This window comes from Eschrichtius robustus, chromosome 2 (assembly GCF_028021215.1).
Source record: "Eschrichtius robustus isolate mEscRob2 chromosome 2, mEscRob2.pri, whole genome shotgun sequence".
Taxonomy (NCBI): domain Eukaryota; kingdom Metazoa; phylum Chordata; class Mammalia; order Artiodactyla; family Eschrichtiidae; genus Eschrichtius; species Eschrichtius robustus.
Genome location: NC_090825.1, coordinates 133,301,981 through 133,328,754, shown reverse-complemented (window position 1 = coordinate 133,328,754; position 26,774 = coordinate 133,301,981). Strand labels below are relative to the sequence as shown.

The window sequence follows — 26,774 nt, the reverse complement described above, 5'->3', positions numbered from 1 at the left end:
AGGGTCCCTCCCCTAGACTCTGTGCCAGGTGCTTTGTACCCGTTGCCTGCTTTACACCTCTGAGAATCCTGTGACATAGGTCTTACAATTCCCATCCTACCTGTGAGGACGCTGAGACTCTTGGGGAGATGGAGTGTCCCAACCAGGTCCACACAGTGATATGGAAGCAGCAGGGCTGACACCGAGACCCAGGGCCACCTCACTCCCACACCCATTGCTTTCCCATAGTCGCCTATGCAGCCAAAGCCTTGGGAAGCTTGAAATATACCCCCCACCCCCATTATACATACACTTTATGAAAAACACATTCACTTATTAAAAATAGAGACAGAAGGAAATTACTTTAAAATCTCACTACGTGAGAAACGTTTTAGCCTCACTCCTATCTGATAGGATCACATCATTTGTTGCTTATTTACTAGGTTTTTGGTCCTATCAACTAACATTCTTTAAACTTAAAAACTGTGACATACATATGCAGTTTGAAGAAGAATGAAAAGAGTCTTGTGCCATCTTCTAGCTGAAAAACAGGCAATTACTGAAACCTCTGCTCCCCAAACTCCAGAGGTAATTTCTATCCTGAATTTGTGTAGACAATTTCTTCACAGGCAACTAATTTTTGAAGTTCTGCTGGTGTGATTCCAAGGTAAATAACCAGACCGTCACGTGGTCAACCTATCCCTATAAATTCCTTCCTCCTCAACCCTCCCAAACCACATCATTCTTGTCCACCCTGCAAAGCCCCATTCGAGATTCACCTTTTAGGACTCTTCCAAGACCCTTCAGTCTACAGTAGTTTTCTTTTAAAAAACTAATCAGAGCCCTTATTCACTCAGGTCCCTCACCAAGCCGGCTGAGCTCTCTAATCCAGCCCCAGCCCAGGGTGCTTGTGAAGAAGAACCAGAGCAGTGTCTCATATCCCATGCAAACACTGATCAAGAGTCTTTTCGGAGGGACTACCCATACTCAGGACCTGCATTTTACCTGCTATGAAAGGCCAATAAGAGGAATATAGAGAACATGGGTATAATACTATCTAGAGACCAAACAAGGACGTCCCAAATTCTCAACACTTTCATTCTAACTAGGATATAGCCTGAGCAGAAATTAAGCCATTCATTCATTCATTCATTCATTCAGCAAATAGTACGCATCTGTTATACCAAGTCTCTCTGCAAGGTGCTGGAGATAGAGCAGTAAGTGAGGCAGACCTAATGCATGGTCCTTACCAAGATGAGGAGGAAAGCAGGTAAAATGGGTAGTTCTAGTTAAGTGCTACAATTGGGGAACTACAGGAATATATAATAGGGGTAATCAATCCAGATTTCTGGGGAGAATGATAGGGAAGACTTCCTGGAGAAGGAAATGCTAAGCTGAGACCTGAACAAGGGCTAAGTGTTGGACAGGTGAGGGTGAACAGCACCTGTGAGAGGCCCCAAAGCAAGAGGGACCACCGTGGGTGAGGGGTTGACAGCTGAATAAGACTGAAGCTTTCAGTGCTGGGGGAAGGTGGCATGAGGTGAGGAAGGAGGGGGTGAGGAGGAGGCACAGCAGGAAGGATCTTGTACGCCTTGCTTAGGTGTTTGGACGCTATCCTGATGGTTTTAATCAGGGAAGTGGCATGATCACATCTGCAGTTTTACCTTTTGGCTGCAAGAGAGAAAAGCACTGGGGGAGGGCAAAAGGGGTGTTGGAATAGGCCAAGCAAGAGATCGCAGGGCCTGGAGCAGTGGCAAAGGAGACAGAGAGCTGGGAGCAGATATCAAAGACCCAACTACAGACTGGATATGACAGCAGAGGAAGGGAAAGGACACCCATGCTGAGCTGCTCACAGGGTCAGAAGACACAGTGAGTTTGCAGGCAGGAGGCAGCTGAGATCAGATCCGGGCAAGGTGAATTTCTGTGGACATTCAGGAGAAGATGTCTAAAAGGCAACGAGACATAAGGCCTAGGGCCCCCCAGGGTCCACAGAGTGGATCTGAACTTGGGAATCATCAGCACGAGGATGGAAACTGACTCCAGGAAAAAGGAAACACAAGTGCAAGGGTAGATGTGAGTAGGTGCTTCCCCAGGTGACCAGACCTTTCCAGATATTTCAATTCCTCTGACTCTACGAGACCAAAGAAAGACAAGGTGCAAAGTGGTACCTGAGATGAAGGGGAGACTGATAAATTCTGGGCACGTCCGTGTCTACCCATACACACCTGAACGGGGGTGGCAGGCCACCTTTCCAGCCAGGTGTGAGACACAATGCTACCCCTATGCGCTTGGTGCTCCCTCTTCCTTCCTTCCCTCAGTTCACCAAACATCCTCTGAGTGCTTACTGTTTTCTGACTGGAGTGGGGCCTGGATGCTGAAGGAAACATGATGACAGGTAAGACGGGAAAAACTAGATTTTAATGAAGTTTATAATCTAGTAGGGGAGGAGGGTTAAAGATACCTGTGACTGGGAAATAAGCAGAATCACTAGGTGCAAAAGAAGTCTGCAACCAAGGGCTCTAGAGACTTGGAGGAGGGAGAAATAACACCAGGTGTCTTGCAGAGAACAGGCATTTGATAAAGTGTGTGCTGAACACGAGAACTGGGGGGAATGAGGTACTGATGGCCCTGAGATGGGCCTGGGAGGATGGGCAGAAAAGGTGCAATCACAGACAGAGGGAAGATAAGATCGGAGATGAGATGGCTGGTGTGTAGAGAGCAGGAAATCATTTGCTCAGCGGGCGAGTAATGGAGGGGTGGGCTGACGGGGCTGTAGGCAGTCAGACCCCTCAGTTTTAGGCGACTTCCAGGGAAGGTGAGTCAAAGCCTACTTGCTGGGCTGTGGGAAGAGGAGGGAGGGGTCTCTGGTAAGGTCATTTCACACAAAGGCTCTGGGAAGTAGGGACCTAGCCCCAGCATTTTGGGGGTGTAGAAACTAAGGCTCAGGGATTCAATCATTTCCCCAGAGGCTCATAGCTGTCAAGCACGGAGGTAAGACCTGAATCCAGGATTTCTGAGTCCAAAGATATACCCTTTCCAGGAGAGTACCTGGGAATCAACCTGAAATTGGGCTGAGGGAGCCTCATGTAACACACCCTGGCCTTCCCCTCTGCCTCTTGATGCCTTTTTGGTCTTATTCTGTGTCATCGTCCCTAGACTCAGCAAAACAATTTCTTTAAGTATAAGGCACTGCATATCCTTTTGGATATAGGCAGGGTATACGGTAATACTTATCTAATAAAGAAACGTGTGATACGCTGTAGCTGAGGCCTCTCAGAATTCTCTTGCTGATCTAGGTCTGGCCTGACCTGCACTGGGGCTAGGACAATCATCTTTCCTAAAACCAACCTTACCCTGCTCTTTCATTATGCTCTGCTGAGTGGACATAGGTCTTTCTTGAGAGGGACAAAAGCACGAGGACTTCCGTGTGCCTGTACCAAGTCTCAAGCTGGGAATGCTGATTTAAAACCTCTAAGTGACCAATTAGAACCTGCTGGGTGGAAGATGTCCTCATCATCTGAGTTCCCCTTACTCATCATGAAGCCCAGAGGACCATGCCACCCAGAACACCTCTTCAGAACCACTGGACTGCACACCCCAAATGTTGGGTGTTGGGAGGGAGAGGCTGAGGCTGGGCCTGCAATGTGGCCAATGCAACAGCAAAGGCCCCAGGGAACTATGTTCAATGCAAATCACTGGAATGTGAAATTAGCAAATTCATGGACTGGGAAAAAAATGGAATTAAGTCTGAGTTTTAATTGGAACAAAGACCCACAGTCTTCCTTCCATCTTACTGCCCTGAAACAGAAACAGCTGACTGGTTAATAATACCTCGTTAGCGTCCTATGTCTTGCCGTATTGCATTGCTATATGGACTGTACATCTGACCAAGAGGAAGTAGGTACTTCAGTTGCCTCCCAGATACCAAAGTAGGACAAACTCCAGTGATAGAATGTCAGGACAGTGAAGCAGTTTCCAGGGGTCTCAGACCACTCCTTTTTTTGGGAGATAAGGATTTGTTTATTTTTTTTGGGGGGGGGGGCATCTCTAGCAGTGATGACAAAAAAGTATCACCCAGGGCTGCTGTGAATGGTTTATGCAGATAGTGTATTGTTCAAGGGCATCCCATCCCAAACATATCATAGACATCAGAGATCGATTGTTTATAATGATTTTTCCAGCAGATGTATTTTGTTCCATAAAAACATCAATATATTATGAAAATATTTCAAAAGAAGGATGTGGAAGATCTTGAGAAAGGATACCTCTTCATGATTTGCCTGAAGGCAACATATGTGCTAGTGATGGCCCTGGGGTCATCTCATGTACCAACCATGACTGAGAGGCAGTGGCTGCTTCTAGAGAGGATTCTGACATCATACTTGGGCTCAGCAGGATGGATTATTAATATCTGCCTTGGGTATAATAGGGGCAATGGCACTCAAGCTACAAATTTGTTATCCCTGACTTCTAAGGCCCATCAACAACAACAACATTTTAATCACTTTACATGTGTTATTTGACTTGACATTTGTCATTTTCTTCTGGAAATGCAACCAATATTTAATTCAGCCTCTAGGAAAAGACCATCCTTTGAAAAACTATTAATTTAGTGGACATAGCTTTTTTCCCCAGATATACTGAGATCATTGACATATAATACTGTGTAAGTTTAAGGTGTATGACGTGATGATTGATACCCGTATATACTGCTAAATGACTGCCGCGATAGGTTAGTTGATACATTCTTCACCTCATACAACTGCCATCTTTGTTCTTATTGCTGCGGTGAGAACATTTAAGATTTACTCTCTTAGCATCTTTCAAGTATACAATACAGTGCTGTTAAATACAGTCACCGTGCAATGTGTTAGATATATTTTTAAAACTGTCACTCTAGGGACTTCCCCGGTGGCGCAGTGGTTGAGAATCCGCCTGCTAATGCAGGGGACACGGGTTTGAGCCCTGGTCCGGGAAGATCCCACATGCCGCGGAGAAACTAAGCCCGTGCACCACAACTACTGAGCCTGCGCTCTAGAGCCCGCGAGCCAAAACTACCGAGCCTGCACGCCTAGAGCCTGTGCTCCGCAACAAGAGAAGCCACCGCAATGAGAAGCCTGCGCACCGCAACGAAGAGTAGCCCCCGCTCGCCGCAACTAGAGAAAGCCTGTGCGCAGCAACGAAGACCCAATGCAGCCAAAATAAATAAATTTATAAAAAAAAAAAACAAAAAACTGTCACTCTAGCCCCTTTCTTTCTGGCTATTTTTGAAAAAATAGAAGATGCAGATACATTTTTGTTTATAAAACGAAAAATGTATAACCCCATCATCCAGGGGTCATCACTGATAACCTTTTGGGGTTTATCCTGCCAGGTCTTTCCATGCATAAAACATTTAAGCATATATTTTAAATAAGAATGGAATATAAAATATTATTCTTCTGTAATCTATTTCTATCACTTAGTGTATACTATCAACATCTTACCAAGCACAGCACAGAGTTTCTACTTCAATGTTTTTCTTTGGTTTTTTTTTGTTTTTGCCTGGAGATCTTTTAGTTCCCCCACACCCTTTCCTGAGCGATCTTCCTACTCCTCAAAACTATTTGATGGACTTCCCTGGTGGCGCAGTGGTTAAGAATCCTCCTGCTAGTGCAGGGGACATGGGTTCGAGCCCTGGTCCGGGAAGATCCCACATGCCGCGGAGCAGCTAAGCCCATACGCCACAACTACTGAGCCTGTGCTCTAGCGCCCGCGAGCCACAACTACTGAGCCCGTGTGCCATAACTACTGAAGCCCGCGCGCCTAGAGCCCGTGCTCCGCAACAAGAGAAGCCACCGCAATGAGAAGACTGTGCACCACAATGAAGAGTAGCTTCCCGCTCGCCACAACTAGAGAAAGCCCGCGCGTGGCAATGAAGACCCAATGCAGCCAAAAATAAATAAATAAAATAAATAAAAATTTAAAAAAACACAACCATTTGATAAATGAATACCCACTAATGAACTGGCTTGCACAGCATTATCTTTCTCCCAAACAGTCTCAGCAGACTTTGTATTTTAGCGGGGCTTCTAAAGATCAGATAACATTTCAAATCAACAAATTAAGTCTCTAATAGGAGAATTTCATATACTGTGATAGAAAGCAGAAGAGATGCTTTTGTTTTGGGGGTGCTCTTGGTGCCCCTTGAATTATAATGCCAAAGGGGTAAGTGTGAGCAAGCAATAGGGTAGAAGCCAAGGATAGTAAGATTCAGCCTTGGTCCTGGTGCAGATCTTCAGGGTACCTCAGATTCCTTATCTCTAGTCTGACCTTCAAAGTCGGCCGTGTGCTTGATGTAGCTGGATCGTGCAGCCAGGGAGAGAGCGCTAATAAAAGATGGAGTCGGAGGAGAAGGTACAGCTGAATAATCTGGGCCTCACAGGCCAAAGTTGGGAGTTAGAATTTTAAGTACAATGACAGTAGAAATTAACAAAACATTATACACCAACTATACTTGAATGAAATAAATTAAAAGAAAAGATTTTTAAGTACAATGAGAAGCCACCTGTCAGTTTTAAGCTGGAGAGTTGCATGATCTGATTTACAATGGTATGAAGATCCTTTTTGCTGCTACATGGGCAAATCAGCTCTGTCTTTTATCCCCTAATGCTTTACCTACTAGTAAATTCCACCCAGAGCAAGAATGGAAAGGCAGTGACCCTCAAAGAAGCTGGATGAAAACATGTCTCTTAAGTTGAGTACAGGGAGAAGGCATTACTGTTTTCTTTTCTCTCAGAGACCTAGAAGCAGAGGGAAAGTCTCCCTACCACGGGCCCCCTGGGAGGAGGGCAGCCGACAGTGGTGTCCTGCGTGCTCTCCCAGCGGTACTCACAAACCCGAGTGGCCTCTTTCTAATTTGGGCTGGCCAGCTTCCCCAGCTTTGGCTTTCTATGATCCTGAACTGCTATTTCCTGCTCACAAATCAAACAGATGGGCAGCATGAGACTCGTGGCTGAGTTCAGCACTAGCAGATGTCTCTATAAATTTAAAAAATGAGGTCAGAAGTAGCTCTGGGGCATATGTTACCAAGAGCAAGTCCCACCAACTAGCACAAGTAGCTGAAAAAAAACAAAAGCCCTCATAACTTTTCTTCCTCTTTATACATCATGTGACCCTTTTTCGTCTTAACTTTCCATATTCCATGATTCAGTTTCCTTCACACACCCCTCAAGTTTGTGTTATGAAAAATGTTAGACATACAAAATATTTGAAAGAACAATGAACATCCTTATACTCTTGATGTAGAGTCCCAATGAACATTTTGCCATATCTGCTTTGACTCTCTCTGATTTACTGAATCTCTGAAATTAAGTTGAAGCCATTGCATCACTCAGCCTTAAATACTTCAGCATGCAATTCCTGAAATCAAGGACATCTGCCTACGTAACCTCAATATTATGATCACCTACATTAAAAAGTTCTTGATATCATATAACATACTAACATTTCCTGGTTGCTCTTAAGCTGTTTCTTTTATAGCCTTTTTCGGGGGATCTAGGATCCAACCATGATGAGTTTTCTAAAGTGTGAAGACGAAGCAATTTCTCTACCAAAAAGTATTCCAGTGATTCCCTCGTTTGGGAACTGCTGTGTGCTCCTGCTGCAGTACACAGGGTCCTCCCTGGGAGGAGCTAACGGGTGACAATTGCCACACTTACCAAGTGCCACTTACTATTACTATTGCTTAGGACAACCCCTAACATATTACGATTCTGAGAGTAGTAGTCGTTAGATGATTAGTAAGAGCTAAAATTGCTCTCTGTCAACAGAGCAAGTAAACATGAAGAGATTTTTGAAGTCAGGATGCAAAAATACTGTATTGTAAGGAACCCACATAAAAATTCAAGGGGTGAGTATTTTATTTTTGTATTGCTTTCAGTCTTAAAATTTTCCTTTTGAATCTTACTTAATTTAAAACTGATGAACTATTAGGGATTTCCATGAAATACCACAAAACTTCATGTTCCCAACTCACTCACTCTAGGGGGCTAACTGGGCGTTTGACTTCTCTTGGTTAACAGATAACCATAAAGATTCAGGATACATATTTAAAAAAACAGGGTCGGTGTGATCCTACGCGTGTCAGATTCCTGTAGAACAGCATTAGGCTCTACCTTTAGGCTCTGTTTCTGGGTGAATGACTACATACCAGTTTTAGCTGATTTCCTAAGGGGAATCATCAAACCATTCTCAAAACAGTATTTTCTTAAATAACATTCTGAGTCTTGAGGCAACAAAGACAATAACGCTAACACTTCTTTTTTTTTTCTTGTCTCTGTCAAGTGAGCGTGGAGAAATGAGCTGGAAAACTGGAGGTGGGGCACCCCACAGGAATCCCCACCCTGGCTTTCCCGCAGGAAGGGGGTGGCGGGGGACAGGGCCTGACCAGAGAGCCCAGCGGTCTAAACATTCCCTTATATGGATGCACATAGATGTCAGTGTCAGTGTTTCCTTCGTACTGATGTTAAGCCCCAAGGATACAGGGCATGTGGAACAGCCATGAAATGAGGCTTCCCACATCCACCACGACCCTCCTTTGCACAGAAAGTACGAGCTGCAGCTTCCAGCCCCTCAGTGGGGACTCCAGGTGCAGTGGAAAGTTCACTTGAGGCATTCTCCGTCTGTTCCTGCTCCGTGGGCCCCTCACTTCCAGGAGCTCTCTGTAGCCCTGGATTCTGGATCAGAATCATGTCTGGTCAACTAGGAAAGATCTACAGCCAAGAAACTGACCTCGAAAGTAGCTTTTCCTTCCCTCAAATGCATGTCAATGTCATCGAAGGTTGGCATTTTCCAGAGGGTGGGAAATGCGGGTACAGTGCAATGGAATTTCATAATACTGAGTCACAGCGATAACATTTTTTCCTTTTTAGTTTCCTATTAATCTTTCTCACAAGTTTAATGAGAAAGTCTCCACTTGGAACCAGCAGGTCTTACTACTTCTGTAACATTTGCTGATCTCTGTTTTTAACAGAGAGAGAGAGAGAGAGAGTGCAGGCCTCAAGCTCAGGGCCTAGGCACACAGCAACAGGAATTATATCATCGTGTTTTGTTTTGATGAAATTTATTATTCTGGTTGCTTTCTAATGACAGCAAGAGAATACTTTTTTTTAAAATGGAAGTGATATGAAGTTTCCTTTTAAAATAGGTTTAAGGTGAAAAGTTACTTTAAATACAAATAGGACCAGTGGTCTGCAGGTATGGCAAGAATTGTGACGACAACACGTCAACAACTAAGCTTTGGCAATACTAGTTCAGAAGACGCCTTCTAGAACAGGGGCTCTCCACCCTGGCTGCACATTACAATCAAATGTGGAGCTTTTAGGCATTTCAGCCAGGGCCCCACTGGCGAAAATTTTGTTTTCCTTGGAGTGGGATGGGGCTCAGACATCAGGATATTTTAGGAGTTTGAGTGATTTTAATGAGACCATTACACTACCTCCTGGGTGTCTGAAGATCTGTAACACTTAGTAGAGCAAACTGTACCAAACGACCCCCGAACCCTCAGCTTCTAGGCATTCTATCCACTGGGGTCTCGTCCTAGAAAAGTCATCAATACAGAAGTGAGTAACCAAGGCTCTGATTTTGTGGCAACTACCGCCAAGGTTAATGACATCAGCATAGCATATTCCAAAGACAGAGGTGGCTTTGGATGAAGGTGACTGACCGCCTCTGTCGCCCATTGAATGGCGGTATCCTGAAGATTTTAGAGGACCAACAGGCATGTCTCTACTCATCATCTAGGACGGAGATGACATGTTCCTGCCCCCATTCATTGAGACTATAATTAATGAGCTCTGTATTTGGGGCTGAGGATGCAAAAAGGACCCTCACCTGGGAAATCTTTCCTATCACCCCCACCCCTCCTCTGTGTTCCACAGATCAGCGCTTGTTTGATGCCACTTTTCACTCAGTTGTTCTGAAATAGGCTGGTCACTCTTCAAACTTTTTTGACCACACACTTTCATTAGTAAAATCTGAGCAAACACCTCAACTAGCACGTATTTATTTGACCAACTCTAGACGGCTGTCACTGTCGAGCGCTGTGTTAATAAACAGGAGGGCTGAATTTATTTCCTGTTTTTTTAGTAAGTAAATAGTTAAAGGCCCTGAGATCATCCTGCCCAAGCCCCGGAGGGCTAGCCCTCCATATTGAAAGACAGAGGGTGTAGACGGTGAACAGTGCCGTCCGGGAAGTCACGGTGTCCAGTGATCGGTGAGCCCCGGAGTCCCACACACTGCCCGGCCTGTTGGGGGTCTCAGTCATGTCTGAAGAACCAAAGACTCTTACCGACAGGCCATTTTTGCCAGGAATCTGATGTGCTGATGTACCTAACAGGTGTGTTTCCCAGATTATGACAGGTCTGAAAGGATGTAAATACATTTAAAAACTGTAAAGCCACGGAAAGGAAAGGTATTACTGGGAGTCAAGATGCCTCCTTCCCACCAATCCTGGCTCGTTTCCAATTGAGAAAAACACTGGGTTCTGGGTTTGGGCTGGAGGAACCACTCATACAGTCAGGCCGAGGGGAGCCACTTGATGGTGCTGGGTGTGGGGACAGAATTCGTGTTCTGTGTAACTGGGGGCATCTTTTCTCAGGGTGAGGAGCAAAATAACCCTGGATCAAGTATAGGTGGACTATGGAGTGAGAGTCTGAGGTGGGTGGTAGAGGGTGGGCTTTTGCTTTAACTTCCCATGCGTCAGGGAGTGTGAACATTTGTTAAGCGTGGGAGTATTTCCTCTTAAGGGAAAAAAAAGCAATAAAAGCTTACTGCACTAAATTCATACAATAATTTAGAGTGCAGAGTAAAAGTAGAAGATTCCTAACCTCTGTCCGTCCCTGCCTCCCTCAGACCCCACAGAGGTAATCACTCTTCTCAGCTTGGTGACTGTTACTTTTCCAACTAAACAAAGTAAAACACACACACACACACATATATGTATGTATACGTGGAAAATTAATATGCTGGCACGTAAACACACTGGAATGTGAACAGTGGTTATCTTGGTGCGGGACTGTGCTTTTTGTTTTCTTCTTTCTGCACCTCTCTGTTTTCTAGCCACGAATTTATTTCACTGATGCAATAAGAAAAGCAAAATGAAAGAAAAGGGACTATAAAGTGGAAGCAGGAGATAGAGGGGTCAGACATGGAGCTGGAACTGAAACAAAAATAGAAACAAAAGCCAACAGAGCAATCTGCAAAGCTCAGGAGAGCAGCTCTCTGGCCCTGAGTATGTGAATCGTGAGGATCTTGGGTTCTTGTCTCAACTCCTGCACTAGCTGAGTAGCTGTAGCTCTGAGAATGTTATCTCCCTCTCCGGGACTCAGTTTCCTATCTGCTAAATGTGGAACTGGGATTGCACCAGATCAGTGGTACTCAACGGGGGAGGTTTTGTCCTCCAAAGGAATATTAGGCAATATCTGGAGACATTTTTGGTTATCATAACTGGGGAGGTACTACTGGTATCCATGGGGCAGCGCCCAGAGATGCTGTTCAGCACCTTGCCACGCGCAGGACATGCCCCACCACTACGGAGTACCTGGCCCCAAATGTCAGTGGTGCTGATGTAGAGACACCCGCCCTGGATGGCCTCTGACAGCTCTCCCACATCTGACCAGCGTTCAGTTCTGTGAGCTTGGGCCTGAACTGTCCTCACGTCCTGTAAAGATAAGTCATGCTCTCATGACCGACCACTATAACCATGGCTCACTCTGCTATAAGGAGGAGAAAATAAATAAACAACAGGCCCCAAAGCAGGGAACATTCTCAAGTCCTGCGTGGGAGGCCCTGCAGACGGAAGGGCTGTCTCCGCAGGGACTCAGGCCCTCCCTTGCTCCCATGAGCGAATAGGGCCCTCTCCTGGTGTGTGCTGGCATAACGAACAATGCGCTGATGGCTCGAAAACCACACAAAATTTGAACAAAAACTTGGTGACTGTGGAATATTTCCCTTACGATTTCTCAGGGTAAAAGATACTAGTCATTAGGAACAGAGTTTCCTTTAAAAACACAACGGCCTTATAAATAGGTACCTAACAAATATGGTCCATTTCAGATTCGATTCAACAAGTATCTATTAAAAGCCTGCCATGACCGGCCCTTTGTGGACACTTGATAAATAACAGACACAGCACTACCACTGTGCACAGTGGGGAGAAACAGGGCTTTTCAATCAGTCGTGTGGAGACAACTTGGAAAGAAATGAAATTGAATTTCTACCTCTCACGCAACACAAACATCAATTCCAGGTGAATAATAGACTTAAAGGTCTGTTACGCCTGGAAAGGCTGAACTCTAAAACTCTTAGAAGATAACATATCTTCATGACTTAAGAGTAGGGGACACTTGTTTGAACAAGTCACAAGAGCATCAATCATACAGGAAAAAGAAAAGGTAAATACAATAAACCTTAAGAACTTCTGCTCATCAGAAGACATGCCACAGAAATATATTCGTTAATACATGTATCTATAATATATAAATCATGTCTACCAATCAATAAGGAAAAGATAACTCAGTAATAAATAGGCAAAAATATTGAACAACATTTCACAAGAGAGGCTGTCCAAATGGGAATGCCATATGGAAAGAAGCTCAGCATCATTCAAGCTCAAGCTCAGTCATCAGGGAAATCAAAACCAGAGTGAGATATCGCAACATATCCACCAGAACGGCTATGACTGAAAAGACAGACAAATCCAACCGGTCATGAGGATGTGAAGAAAAAACACTCTCATGCATTGCTGAACGGGAGTATATACTGGTACAAACACCTCGTAGAGCTGTTTGGTAGTATCTACTGAAGCTAAACATATGTCTACACATCAATCCAGCCATTCCACTACTAGGTATTTACCCAACAAAAATGAGAGCGTACATCCACCAAAAGAAATGTATAAGAACATTCATAGTATCTTTATTCATAATGGTATCAAGCTGTAAACAATCCAAACATCCATCCACAGTAAAATGGATGATTCAACTAGTCTACGCAGTGAGAAAACTGCATACTCCATATGCAGTTGACCCTTGAACACATGGGTTTGAACTGTGTGGGTCCACTTATTCATGGATATTTTTCAATAGTAAACACTGCAGTACTACAAGACCCGTGGCTGGTTGAATCTGCACATTGGAACCAGGGATATGGAACGGCAGATATGGAGGGCCGACTGTAAAGTTACACACAGATTTTCGGCTATGCAGAGGGTAGGCACCTCTAACCCCCATGTTGTTCAAGGGTCAACTGTATTACTGTACGCCTGTTAGACCTTCATTAAAAACACCAAGTAAACAAACAACCCATCCCATAGGTACATACATGTTTTTCGGTACTGATATTGCACCCTGAATTTTTTATAAGCACCGAACTTAAAGAAGAAAATATATCTTTGTCCAGACAATCAATCTTTTCAATTTATATTCTCTCCATCCACAAATCAATGATATATTAATAATCTGTTAAAAAAAAAAAAAGGCAAGTCACAGAGTAAGAGAAGGTATTTGTAGCATATATACTGATATGGAACCCACAACAGGACAGAACCCTGAAAACATTAGAAAAAGACAACGCGAGCGGGTAAAAGGCTTCTTACTTTGTACTTTTCAGAGTCCTTCCAGTTTTTCTGAAACTATGATATACTACTCGTATTTTTTAAGTTAATTTTTAGTTCAATGATAATCATGAATTTATTTCCCTTGTAAAAAATTCAACATTCCAGATAAGGCAAAAGTCCCTGTTGACCTCTAATCCTAGCTCCCTCCCTGATACCTAGAGAAAAATGACTGAATTATTTGGGATGATTTTCCTAGATTTTTTTTCCAATGCAGGGTTACTTTGTGAGCTTTATTTTGTTTATTTTACTTTATGGCATCATAATGTGCGTCTTGTGTTGGAACTCACTTTTTTTCCACTCAATATTATGTCTTTCACCATTTTCTATGTTGTATGTGCCAAGCCACTTTCATATTTTATTCTTTTTGACTGTTACACAGTCCTCCAGAGCACAGATGTTCCAGTTTAAATCGCCCTTCCTCTACAGACATATATTAAGAGTATCTCCTTCCTCCCTCCCTCCCCTCTTCCTTTCGTTTTTTTGTTATTAGTCCTCCTATTTAATGAGAACAATCAACATGTCATTTGAATATTTAATTCCAGCTTCATAAATTAAAAAGCTCCTGCCTCATTCTAATCTCGGAAAGCACTGTCTTAGCTTGGGAATTTCCCCAGATGTCTAAGTAGAAAGCAGAGCGCACAGCTTCGGGGAGCCCTGATTCTATGTCCCCTCCCCACCCCCATCCCCCCAAGGACTGGGATCAGTACCAGAAACCTTCGCTTTTGTTCTTTCACCTCTGCTGCTGATGTGCTGTGTGACCTCAGGCAAGTTGCGCCCTCTCTGGTTCTCCACTTCCTCACTTATGCATAGAGGGGGTTGGGACATATATACTGTCGGAGTCTCTCTCAGCTCTGAAGGTCTTTGATGTGAGTGTCCTGTTGTCCTCCGTGGTATATGCAACTGACCACCCAGGCAGGGATGCCTGAGACAGAATTTTCCTTTCCTTGTAGCCTCATCCACAGTCTGCCGTTTGGGGTCTATACAGGGGAAGCTAACTGATGCTCCTCATGAAAGGCGGCGCTGACGAGAGACACTAGGAACTGAGGCCTCAGGGACCCGCCCTCCCCCACCTCCACGTCTCCTGGTGCTCCTCTTCCTGTGGCCTTGAGCGGTTTCGCCTATGTATCTTATCCCTGTGACTTCTGATGGCTACGTTGCCATAGCAACCAGGCCCACTGAACCATGTTAAAAACCTGTCAGCACGAAGAGGAACACTTAGCTGTCTCGAGAGTCCATCTAAAGGGGCACAGAGAGGCTATTACTCCCCACAGAAGAAGAGCAAATCAGGCTGTGTTTCAGAGACCGTCAGGTGGGAAGGGTCTGAGAGAGCAGCTGGTCCACATCCCTGGCTGCAGAGATGGGGATGCCGAGGTGTGCACTGAGCTGGCTTGCCGCAGCTCACTCGGTTCGAGGCAGGAATCCTCTTGGGCTCTTATTCTGAGATCTTGCTCTTACTGCTTCCTTCCCACCTCTCTCTACCTTTGTTCCACCTCCTTCCAAATTCCTTCCCTTTCCTGCCCTTCTCCCTGTGCCTCCTGCCTCCAAGACGACCCCTGGACTGAACAATTACAAACAGCCTTGCCCTTCACTCACCTTCCAGCTGCTGCTTCTCCCAACAGGTAAAGGGCCTTTACAAAAGTAAATCAGACCCCCCACTCTCCATCTCACAGCATCCTAAGGTTTCCCGCGGGGCCCACGCAGCCCAGGACTGAGGCCACCCACCTCTCCCACCTCAGCCCCCACCTGGGCGACATCACCTCTTCACTGCAGCTCACTCCAGGGTTCTCTCCATTTCTGAAAGACCTCAAGCTCCATCCTCTCCAAAAACAACACAGCCTTCCTGGCACCCGTGACTCTCCATCTGTCCTGTTTCTCTGTTTATTCTTTCACAGCACGTACCATCTGCATTCATGTCTCTGGTTGTTTACTGCTTCAGTCGCCTCCCTCTCCAGAACAAAAACGGTAATAATTTGTCTCTCTCATTCATGGCCACTTACGCACCACTTAGGACTGCACCTGGCAGCGAGCGGGCTCTCAATACCCTTTTGCTGAACGTGTGTGCAGACAGAGGAAGGCAGGAATGGACGCTGGAAGATGCTCCTGCCGCGTCCGGAAGATCACGCAACACCCCTCTGCAGTACCTTCCACTGTGCCGGCTGCACCAGTCACCCCGCGCCTGGAGGGCTGGGCCCACCTGTGGACGCCTCACGGGACCAGAGCAAAGTGGAGAGCGCTGGGAGTGTGTGGAGAACGCAGCCTCTGTGAATAAGCCATGAGGGCTGGCCCGGTGGAAAAGAGAGCGCTGGTTCTGTGTGGTCCCGAGAGGTGGAAGCACAGGCACTCGTGCTTTTGCCCATGACGATAACTCTGACCAATTAGTTGGTTCTTACTGTACTCACTTTACATGCCTTATCTCCTTTCAGCCTTTAAACTGCGCTGCAGGGTAGAATCACTGTCTTCCATCACAACAGAAGGAGACAACACTACAGGCCCTTCCCTTAGCCTGAAACAGCTGTCTCTAGTTCTCCACCAGGCCAATTCCTGGTCATCTCCTCAGAGAAGTCCTCCCTCACCCTCAAGACCACACCAGGTTTTAGGTTCCCATCGGACCGGACCTGGCACTCATCCCTCGCAGCACTTGCTGGGACAGTAAACACATTGTTTCTGTGTAAACACTCATTCAGTGCAGGTCTGCCCTCCACCATCCAGGACACGAGGCGGGGCCCGGCTACCGCTGCATGCCCCAGTGCAGTGCCCAGACTGTGGCAGCCAGGAGTTACCATGTGTCTAGGGAGTGAATGGAAAACCCAGGCTCCGATGGACCGCTGAGGCCCTGCCGCTAGCGGAGGGGGTCTGGGATGGAACCCAGGCCTGTCTGACTCCAGGGCTTGCTTCCCCCCAGTGTCCGAATGGTCGGAGTGGTCTCAATGGAATGGAGAGGAGCGTGTGCCCGCCCTGGAAGAGCACAGAACTAAGCTGCAGGGCTCCTGGGCGGGGTGCGCTAGAGGGGCCTCGGGCATCTGTTGAGGTTGGTGGGGGGGGGGGTCCCTTCCAGCCTGGAGACGTGCCAATCCCTCGGGGTTCAGGACTCACCAGAGCTTGCTCGATAAGCAGGCAGAACAGGATGGCGTTTCCCACCTCCCTCAGACTCTGGAACACGTCGGTTTTGAGCTCTGCATACTCGATGATGTCCTTCAGCTGGTGGTGGAAGAACTCCAGGATCCCTGGGAGATGCAGGGGGATGGTCAGCTGGAGGTTCGTGCTAATCACTCCCTGCAGGATCTCATGTAATACTCGTAACGATACCACGGACTAGGCACAACTATCCCCATTTTCAAATGAGGCTCAGAGAGGGTAAGTGGCACGTCCACACTCACACAGCTAAGTGGCGCAGCTAGGAACGAAAACTAGAGCTTTCGGCCCCAGCCCTTTCCTACTCTGATTCACACTGACCCAGTGCCGGACATCTTGGTATTCAGAAAAAACCCCTGGTGCCAAACTCATAGTCTCCACCTTTCCCCACCCCTCAGGCCCTAAATTCAGTCCATGTGCCTTCACTATTAGGAAAGGAAAGACTTATTTCTCTGTCCAGAGGTTGAGTGGCAAAAACTCCTATTTCCTGACTTACCTTAGAAATGTCACTTTATGCCACACCTGGGGCACCGGCCTCTTTCAAATAGACACATGGAGGAAGGAATGTAGACGTGCTGAACTAAGGAAGACCTTTACAGCTATACCTCGCTATTCATGATTAACTGTTCTCTCATTTGTGGACCTCTTCCAGCTTCCAGGCAGTGCTGTGAAGCAGGCCCAGTGGGCATCATTTACTTTCACTGATGGAAGAGGATACTATTACTCAGGGGGATTAAAAATGGTCCAAGGTGATTTAGTGGCAGAGGTAGGGTGCAAACCCAGTGCTCTGACAGCTTGCTGCCGTGTTAGAGAAGCAAATACTTCAAGGTAGATGGCCAGACTCTCCTTCCACAGTGGGATGGGTCTGGACTATTTTCCTATCACCACACCCCTCCCCTGGTTCCCCTGGTCACCAACCTGGGGAGCCGTACTCATGCCGGGGCAGGCGGCATATCTTGGGCATGACCTCGATCAGTGTTTTCACATATTGGAGAATGGTCCCTTGGAGCTGACAAAAGAAGAGTACAAGATGAGTGAAATATAATCCACCGCTGCTGCATATGTGTATCTTGGGGCTGAACGCTGGGCTACTGGGGCATATGGAGGTTCTGTTGAGACCCGTGGGTAAGTGCTATGGACTGAATATTTGTATTCCCCCCAAATTCATATGTTGAAACCCTAATCCCCAGTGTGATGGTATTTGGAGATGGGGCCTTTGGGAAGTAATTAGGTCATGAGGGTGGAGCCCCCACGATGGGATTAATGCCCTTATAAGAAGAGAGGGGAGAGAGAGACATCTCTCTTGCTCTGCCATGTGAGGACACAAGAGAAGGCAGCTGGCTGTGAAGTAGGAGGACGGTCCTCACATGTTGCCACTGTGATCTTGGACTTCCAGCCTCCAGAACTGTGGACAATAAACATTTGTCGGTGAAGCCAAATGGTATATTTGTCACAGCAGCCCTAGCTGCCTAAGATAGTACGGCACTGCTCCCTGAGAGGCAGGCTGTCTCCTAAAGGTGGCGGGCAGCCCCCTTGCCCTTTGTAAGGAAACATGGGCCTTTGTAAGACAGGAAAGGGAATGCTCTCAGTGTTACCTTGGGCTTACAGACTTCAAGGAGGGCAATTTCTAGGCATGGGGTCCCTCCTGGGGTTGGAGTACTTACATGAGATCCAAACTAAGATCTAAAATGAAATGGGGCCAGGGAGCTATGAAGACTGAGACAATATCTAATTTAAGCGTGGAAAATGCATGGCACATTCATCCCTCCTGTGTCCCAGGCAGACATCTTTAATCAATTACCACATCTTCCTTCTTAAATTTAGCTTCACAACCTGGAACAACCCCTGGTTATACACAGCTGCTACCAGAGGACTGGAGTTAAGAGGTGAATCCTGTTGGCTATTCCTGACATGGATATGCATTAATCTATTTCTCTTTTGTCATCTCAAAATTTTAAGAAAATTTGTAGAAATGTTTCAGCCTTGCTGCAGCAGTGTCCTGGGGAATTAAATGAAGGTTCAGATGGCCATACTTGGGGTGGACATAGAATGGTGGCAAAGGTCTATGGAATTCCCTCGAGGCCAGTGGAGTATTGGTAACACCAGTCATCAAGAAATTCCAAGGGGGAGAAGCGTGTTGATTTATTAGAGATGTCTGCCATGGGCATGGGAGGGAAAATGGTAGCACATGTGTCATGGATTTGTCATGCTCAAATTAGATAATGCAGCACAGGAGATGGGTATGAGTGGTCATTAGTAGGCCTTAAAGTCAAAATCAAGATTGCTGAGTTCAGTTAGTAAGTACTAGGAGTGAGTTCAGCGTCAGAGAAGGAGAGTCAAAGCCACAGGTCAGAAGATGCACTGAAATGTTACAGAGTGACAGGTAAGAGGAATCAGGGGATAAGGGCAAAGGATTCCCTGGGTGATTCCTACGGACAGAGCTGAAGAGCCTCTGACTCGATTTTCCAGGCCAGGTAAAAAGTGAAAGCAAGCCTCATTCCTCTCAACCCTACTGGCCCGTCCCAGGCCTCCTTCCTTACCAAGCTCTTGACGATCTTCAGCAGTTCCTCCATGACCACAGCGATGCCCTGGTAACCCAGGAGTCTGCAGATGGTCTTGAAATGAGGGGGTCCCACGAAGTTCCTATAGGAGCTGTAGATGTGGCTGTAGGCAATGTTGAGAGGCTGGAAAACAGAGGATGTGGCCAAGTCAGTGGCGGAGAACTGAATGGGCATTCTGTGAGTCCTGGCAGGAGGTGTTTCAATCATACAAAGGATAGAAACTTGATATCCTTGTTCTCTCACTGGGGACCCCTATGAATAAATACATTTTGCAAGCTGCTCATAGAGAACGGTGGTCAGTGACCACAGGATCGAGCGAAGGTCATCAGATGGGGCAGCAGTTCCCTAACAAGAGGACAAAGGGCCTCCAGGTAAATATGTTTTTAACAGGACTCATGCTACCCACAACTGTCCACACACAAACCAGGACTTTCACAATTGAGCCATGAGATGAGGGTAAAACAAATGATTTCTTTTCTCTAGGGGGGCATTTTCAGTACTAGGAACTGGCTGGAAAGACCATGTGAGAACTCAACAGCTGATTCAACATTGCCTTCTTTCTACTCTGAGGCGCCTCCATCTATCACAGGGAGGAGTCTTGGGAACCAAGAGGCCTGGGAGGCAGGAGACCTCCGCTGAGTGCATGGGAAAATCACGTTGGCCTTTTGAGCCTCAGTTTCTTCACCTGTGAAATAAGGGGGTTGGATTACAACAGCAGTTCTGTAGCTTTTTGATTAGCAATTAAAAAAAAAAAAAGATGCCACGGAAACAAGTACATGAAACAGACAGAAGCAGAGCTGCTCTGGTTGGGTGCTGGTTGGGGGCCACCTTCATTGTCCTCTGGACCCCGTGAGATGCCATCGCTGAATTAGTGGGATCTCTTTAAGATCTTTCTGTCTGAGAATACAGGGCCAAAATAAAGGGCTCTGAATTGGTCTCACCTAGCTGGTGATACACTAAGGTTATCATTGACTTTGTTTTGAAATGCTGCCACTTCTGGAGCACCTCATGCCAGGCTTCATGATGCCCTCCGAGTGCATTTTCATTTAATCCACGCAACCAATGTATATGATCCGTGATCCAAGCAATTCTTGGCCCTATTTCACAGATGAGGGAACTGAGGCTCAGGGTGGTAAGTAGCTTACGCAAGGTCACACAGTTCATAGGTAACTGAGCCCCGATCTGAACCCAGGTGGGTGTGATTCTAAAGGCCATTTTCTTAACCTCTACCTACAGTGGTGAACTTTGGAAGCTGAATTATTACGTAAACCATAACCTTTTTTTTTTTTTTAAGAAAAAACTTCACTTCTAACCTTAGTTCTGAGTATAGTTTTCCTATCGGGAATTGTAAAAATCTTGTACACAGAACATGCAAATATGGAAAGACCACATCTGATATTCTATTAGCTGAAATTCTCTATAAGCTGGCTAATTAGAAATCCTACATGAATTAAATAGGAACTGTAATGATGCTTTTGGAGTTCTGCAAGATTCTCAACTCTGGAGCCATCAAGGGAAGATTTAATTATGTTCAGTCTAGGTTTTGCCTTAAGTACGTTTTACTATACACGAATTATTCTAAACTTTACAAAACAAGCATCACAATTATAGTACCCTTGAATAATGAGGATACACGAGGAACACAATTAGAGTGCCCACTAATAACAAGAATTCGTGAGGAATCAGAACACCCACTCATCCAGCAGGCTGAATAACAGTTCTCTTGGTAAGCTAATGCCTATATATGGGGAGGCTTGGAATGTGAGAAAGCAGCGTTCTGCACTCAACACTGGTGTGCCGTCACAGCAAAATTTTGCCTGAGCCTGGGGGAGGGATACCTTGCAGGTAGTTACTAAAGATTTCTAAATGGTATGGGGCAGCAGTGGTTTATGTAGGGAGGGAAAATATAACTGATTAAAAGCATGATGTTCACTGAGCTGACGGTCAGCAAATCCTGGAGTATATGAATTGTTGAGTTTGATTTAGTCAACCATGGGGCCAGCCCATGTAATTTTCTGTGTATGGAGCAAACCATTTCACTGTCTCTGTAACAGGCCACCCTGCCAAAGAGGGCTGGGACCAGGGAGAGGTGAGTGAGGTGGTGCTAGGGCACACATGGTACAAGGTGCTCAACCTCCCAAGTGAGTGCATCTTAGTTCTGGCCCTGTAATCAAAGGCCCACTCTGTAGTCTCCTGTTTCCTCTCCAAGGATGAGGTGGGTATAAAACAAACACCAGATACACCATGGCTTACCTCTGGTGGGGGAAAGAGAGTGACCAGAAAGGAGCATGAGAGAACTTTCTAGATGATGGAAATGCCCTACATGTTGACTGGGTTCTTGACTACACACATGTATACATTTTTCAAAATTCATGAAAGTATATGTACACTTACGATCTGTGCATGTTATTGACTGAATGGTTGTGTCCCTCCCAAATTCTTATGTTGAAATCTTAACCCCTATTGTGATGGGACCTTTGGGACGTAATTAAGTCATGAGGGTGGAGTACTCATCAGTGGGATTAGTGCCCTTGTAGGAAGACACATGAGAGAGCTCTACGTCTCTTTTCTCCATCGCGTGGGATACGATGAGAAGAAGGCTGTCTGCAAACCAGGAAGTAGGCTCTCAACAGACACTGGATCTGCTGGCACCTCGATCCTGGACTTCCCACCCTCTAGAACTGTGAGAAACCACTGCTGTTTAAGCCACCTAGTTACTGTATTCTTGTTATAGCAGCCTGAACTAGGACAGTGCATTTTATTGCTTATGATTATACGTCAAGAAACAAAAGTAAATTAAAAAGCCCACTGGGCTATATCATAGCCTAATTTACTTCCCAACATTTGCTTTCAAAGATTAAAAAACATGATTTGAGTTTCTTCCCAAAGAGGGCTGCAGCTTAAGCCTGCACAGGCATGTGAGAAGGATGACTGGGCTGTGCTCACAGCCCGAGGGGCCCCTCATGGACTCACCCCCCAAGAGAGCTGCCTCCTCACTCCCCACCCACACCAGGTGCTGCAGCCTCTCCTCTGAACCCAGTAAAGCTCTGGGCATGTTCAGTCTTCTTTCAAATATCCTGTGAAAGGAACTTTTGAGCAGCAGGGAGCTTTCAATGGATATCCCTGGAGGGAACAAAAAGCAATCAGCTACTTTTTTCCCCCTGTATGATTCTCTGACTTATTTTCTTGCTTTGTCTGAGTCCAGAGTTGTTTACTGGGGTGGGCACACCTGATTTCAAATTCCAGTTCCATCAGTTTACTAGCCAGATGATCTTGAGCAAATTACTTAAACTCTCTTAGCGTTGGTCTTCCCTAAGTAAAGATAATAATACCAACTCCTGTAGGGTTGTTGGAGGTTTAAATGAGATGACATACATACGGCACTTAGCATGGTGCCTGGCACGCTGGAAGCACCCACTGAAATAACAGCCCTTCATACTCCTTCGTTTTGGTAATTTGGTAAGTAAAGACTATGAAAATACAGCTTCCTGGTCAAGTTTCCCCCAGCAGCTTTGGCTATAGTCATGATTCTCTGAATGTGGAGAGTACATCTGTGGGGTACAATTTCATACAACATGGTGTATCCTACACAGTGATGTGATAGAGGGCAGAGCTGAGACCAGCTGACGGAACATACCCAAAAATGCAGATTTTGCTCAATATTTAGAACTTTATAAAAATAGGAGCTGTCCAACAACAGACTGTGCTGGGTAAGGACGGAGACACATGACATAGGGGTGTTAGAAGGGAGCCCTGCCTGGGACAGAGGGTTGGAATAGATGTGTTATTAACTGCCCTCTGAGGTGCAAGCTCCAGTGTGGTCCTCCGGGCGCTCATCCTTCTCAGCGGTCTTCTTAACCCGCACTCCCACCCAAGGAGTTTCTAATATAAGTCTCCCTTAGCACTTCCTGGCAAGCACAAATAAAAATATATTTGGGTAGGTGGAAACTGTTCAGCAGCTCTCCCCAGTTCTAGGCAGAGAAGAAGAATTGTGGAATTGCTGTATCACACACAGGGCTTTAAAAAAAAACCCCCTTACAGACCCGCTCAATGCACATAGGAGGCCTCTTGTTGACATTCCTCCATCAGTCTTGGATTCTGGTCTGGACCATTCAGGCCTCAGTTGATGGCCCAAGCTCAGGAAGGACCAGCATGAAATGAGCAGAATTCAAATCCTCCTTCTAAGTGAGCAAGCTCCCCTTATTCCCCAACTCCCCCCGCCAAAAACACACCACACCCATGCAGGAGGAAACACATACACATGCTGGAAAGTACATGCACACACACCCATGCAGGGCACCCATCTGACCTGCTGGCTCAATAGGAGGCTGGGCCCTACTGAGAAAATGTGGGAATATGGGAGCCGGGGCATTTTCTGAGGTTTGGCAAAGAAAAACAGGAATGCGACATGACTTGAGACATTGGAAACTTGCTACAAATCTCTTATACTGAACCAATCCTGCTAGCTGACTCAGGCTACAATCAATGTCTGCCTTTAGAAACTAATTATGTACCCTGTTTAGGATGTCTCACTTAAAATCAAGCTTGGTTAAATCCATCCTGCACAAAATGATACCTTTATGAGATCTCAAGAAATAATCCTGATTCAGGAATTGGAGCATATTATTAATGTGTGACACAGATGCACATTTTTTTAATGGCGAAACAGTGTGTGTGTGTGTGTGTGTGTGTGTGTGTGTGTGTGTGTGTGTTTTCTGGCTGCGCCGTGAGACGTGTGGGATCTTAGTTCCCTGACCAGGGATTGAACCCACGTCCCTTGCATTGGAAGCACAGAGTCTTAACCACTAGACACCAGGGAAGTCCTGGTGTGTATGATGAATTCCGCTGAGGTCGAATCAAGGCTCACAATAGGGCAATGTTTAGATACCGATGATGACATTAAACAAAAGACCAAACCCACAATCTCTAAAGACCAAAACATTATTGGGAAGTTATTGGTATAATTTAAGGGATGATTTGTGCCACAATCTATATCACTTGCAAGGCTGTTTTATGATAGACTCTCTACAAGTTAATTACTTAGAGATATTTTTAAAGTTTCCACTCATATACTAATTTCAGTTACCAGACCAGTTGCTAAAGGCTCTTTACATTTAATATTACCCCTAACCCTAAGTGACAGAGCTCTTAGGCAGGGGTACTTGGACTCCAAACTCCGGAAGAGGAAACACTTGCTGACTGAATTTCTCCAAAGGTAGCTGATGTTTTCCCTGCTTCTGCTGGCTACCTTCCGGTGGCTGGGTGTTTCCTCTGAGGTCTTTTAATTCCTCGCCTGTTCCTATCACCCTGGAATCCACCAAACTGCGAAGTCCTGCCTCTAGCTCTCTGACAAGTCAACCACAAGGCAAAGAGCTACTGCTGACCACCTATGACTGAAGGTCGACCCAGCAGAATGGCAGTGCATCAAGGAGGCTGGCTAGGAGCTTGGGCTCTGGACCGACAGACCTCAGCGTAGGGCCCTGCTCTGCCACAGCCTAGCTTTGTGATACTGGTCAAGTTACTTAACCCCTCTGAGCCTCAGTTTCTCCCTTTGTACAATGGTGATAAGACGGCCTACCTCAAAGAGTTCCCCACGGGTAAGATGAGGAAATACATTTTCTCATGCATTGAAATGTTCTCAGTGGTTATTTCTGTGTCATAGGATTTTGACTGCTGTCTTTGAACTTTCTGATACTCTTTATGTACAACGAGCATGTACATTAAAAAAAAATAAAGCTGTTTCAAGGGGAGAAAAAAGGAAGGCAGCCTCATGCAGAGTGCAAACCTTGTCCATTACAGCCTCTGGATGAAGCTATGACCAACTCAGGAAATGGCTCCGACTCACGGACATTTTCTTCTTAATAATAATGGCTACTGTTCCTAAGCTCAGCGCTACAGAGATGCGTTCGTCTCACTGCTACAACATTATCAGGTGGGTAGTATTGATATTTGCCTTTTACAGAAGAGTTAACCAAGGCCTAGGAAAGTCAGAAAATTTGTCCAAGGCCACAGAGTCAGGATTTGAACCTAGCCTGGGGACTTCAGCCCCTGGGTGCCAATCAGCTTTGGGACCAAGGTGTGCTCTCTCACTGTCCCTTCACTGCCACCTTCAGGGAGGGAGCAGGGGTCCCGCTCTTGGCTGGTTTCCTCTGGCAGTGATTTACTACTGGTGTAAACCAACCAGAGACCACCTGGCCTAACAGCTGAAGGGGCTGCCGCTCAGGTGACTGCAGAGGAGTCCTGCCTGAAGGTGAAGACAGTGAGCCTGGTTGGGGTGAGATCTCCTGAGCCAAGTGTCCCCAGACGATCCGTCTCATCCACAAGGGCTCACTGGCTTCTCTGGGGGCTGCTGGGGAATGGTGATGGCCTAAAGGAAAAGGATGAGCCCTGGACTTGGAGTCAGGGACCCGGGTTCCACTCCTGGCTCTGCCACTAATCAGTAACCCGGCCTGAGGAAAGCCATCTCTTCTCTCAGGATCTGTGAACCAAGAGGACTTCTAGGCCTCATATCCTCCAAGTGTCTCAACTTCTCAGATAAAAAGCTCAGGGTGAAAAATGGCATCCAGGAGCTTTAAAAATAAATTCTTGTTTTCAGGGGCAAAGGCTTGAGCTCCAGCTCGTCACTCCACAGGCCCCCTAACGCTGGTTATTTTTATTCCCCTCAAAATAACCTTCTCAAAAGGCATCTGCAAACTACTGCATTGGCCTTTCTGTGGAGAGGACGCTTTCATGCTCTGCAGGGAGTCGCCATTAACATGCATTACAGCAGATTCTAGACAGACCTCTGGGAAAACTGAATGCCACGGGAGGGAAGCACAGAGCAAGTGTCTAGTTGAGGGACACCGGGCATTCCGAGACCCCACGCCTCACAGAGACCCTTGGCCTGGGGAGGGTCTGTGACTCACCGGGCAACTCTTTATAACTTTTTGATTATCACTGATGTGAATCAAAAGGAGACCTTCATGGGTCCACTGGGATACTTTGGCCAAGAACCAAGAAGAAAAAAAGATGACTTTTAAAAATGCCTAATTTGTGTTATATGATTCAGGTCTAAATCCATCGGAGCTAGGGCTGCTGTAACAAATTACCACAAACATGGTGGCTTCAAACATTAGAATCTCTCACAGTTCTGGAGGCCTGAAATCAAGGTGCTGGCAGGGCCACGCTCCCTCCAAAGGCTCTAGGAGAGAATCCTTCCTTGCATCTTCCAGCTCCTGCAGGTCCCTGGCAGTCCTTGGCTTATGGCAGCATCACTCCAATCTCTGCTTCTGTCTTCACATGGCTTCTACCCTTTGCATCTCTCTGTATATAAATCTCCCTCTCCTTTCTCTTAAAAAGACACCAGTCATTGGATTTAGGGCTCCCCCTAAATCCAGGATGATAACGTTTCCAGATCCTTAACTAATTAAATTCACAAAATCCCTACTTCCAACTAAGGTCACATT

The 26,774-nt window shown here is 46.0% G+C and overlaps 1 protein-coding gene across 2 annotated transcripts in view; it reads right to left on the bottom strand.

The window, feature by feature from the left end:
• The window catches only part of CYFIP2 (cytoplasmic FMR1 interacting protein 2), a 128,251-nt gene that overhangs the window by 20,463 nt on the left and 81,014 nt on the right, over positions 1 to 26,774 (bottom strand). For both annotated transcript variants that reach the window (XR_011073131.1, XM_068536279.1), the window contains exons 24-26: positions 19,309 to 19,452; positions 17,687 to 17,777; positions 16,730 to 16,860 (exon numbers count right to left, since the gene is read on the bottom strand). Coding sequence is in view for 1 of the 2 variants with exons in the window: in XM_068536279.1 (XP_068392380.1) it covers positions 16,730 to 16,860; positions 17,687 to 17,777; positions 19,309 to 19,452 (366 nt within the window). In the remaining variant the exon portion in view is untranslated. The remainder of the gene's footprint in view (positions 1 to 16,729; positions 16,861 to 17,686; positions 17,778 to 19,308; positions 19,453 to 26,774) is intronic.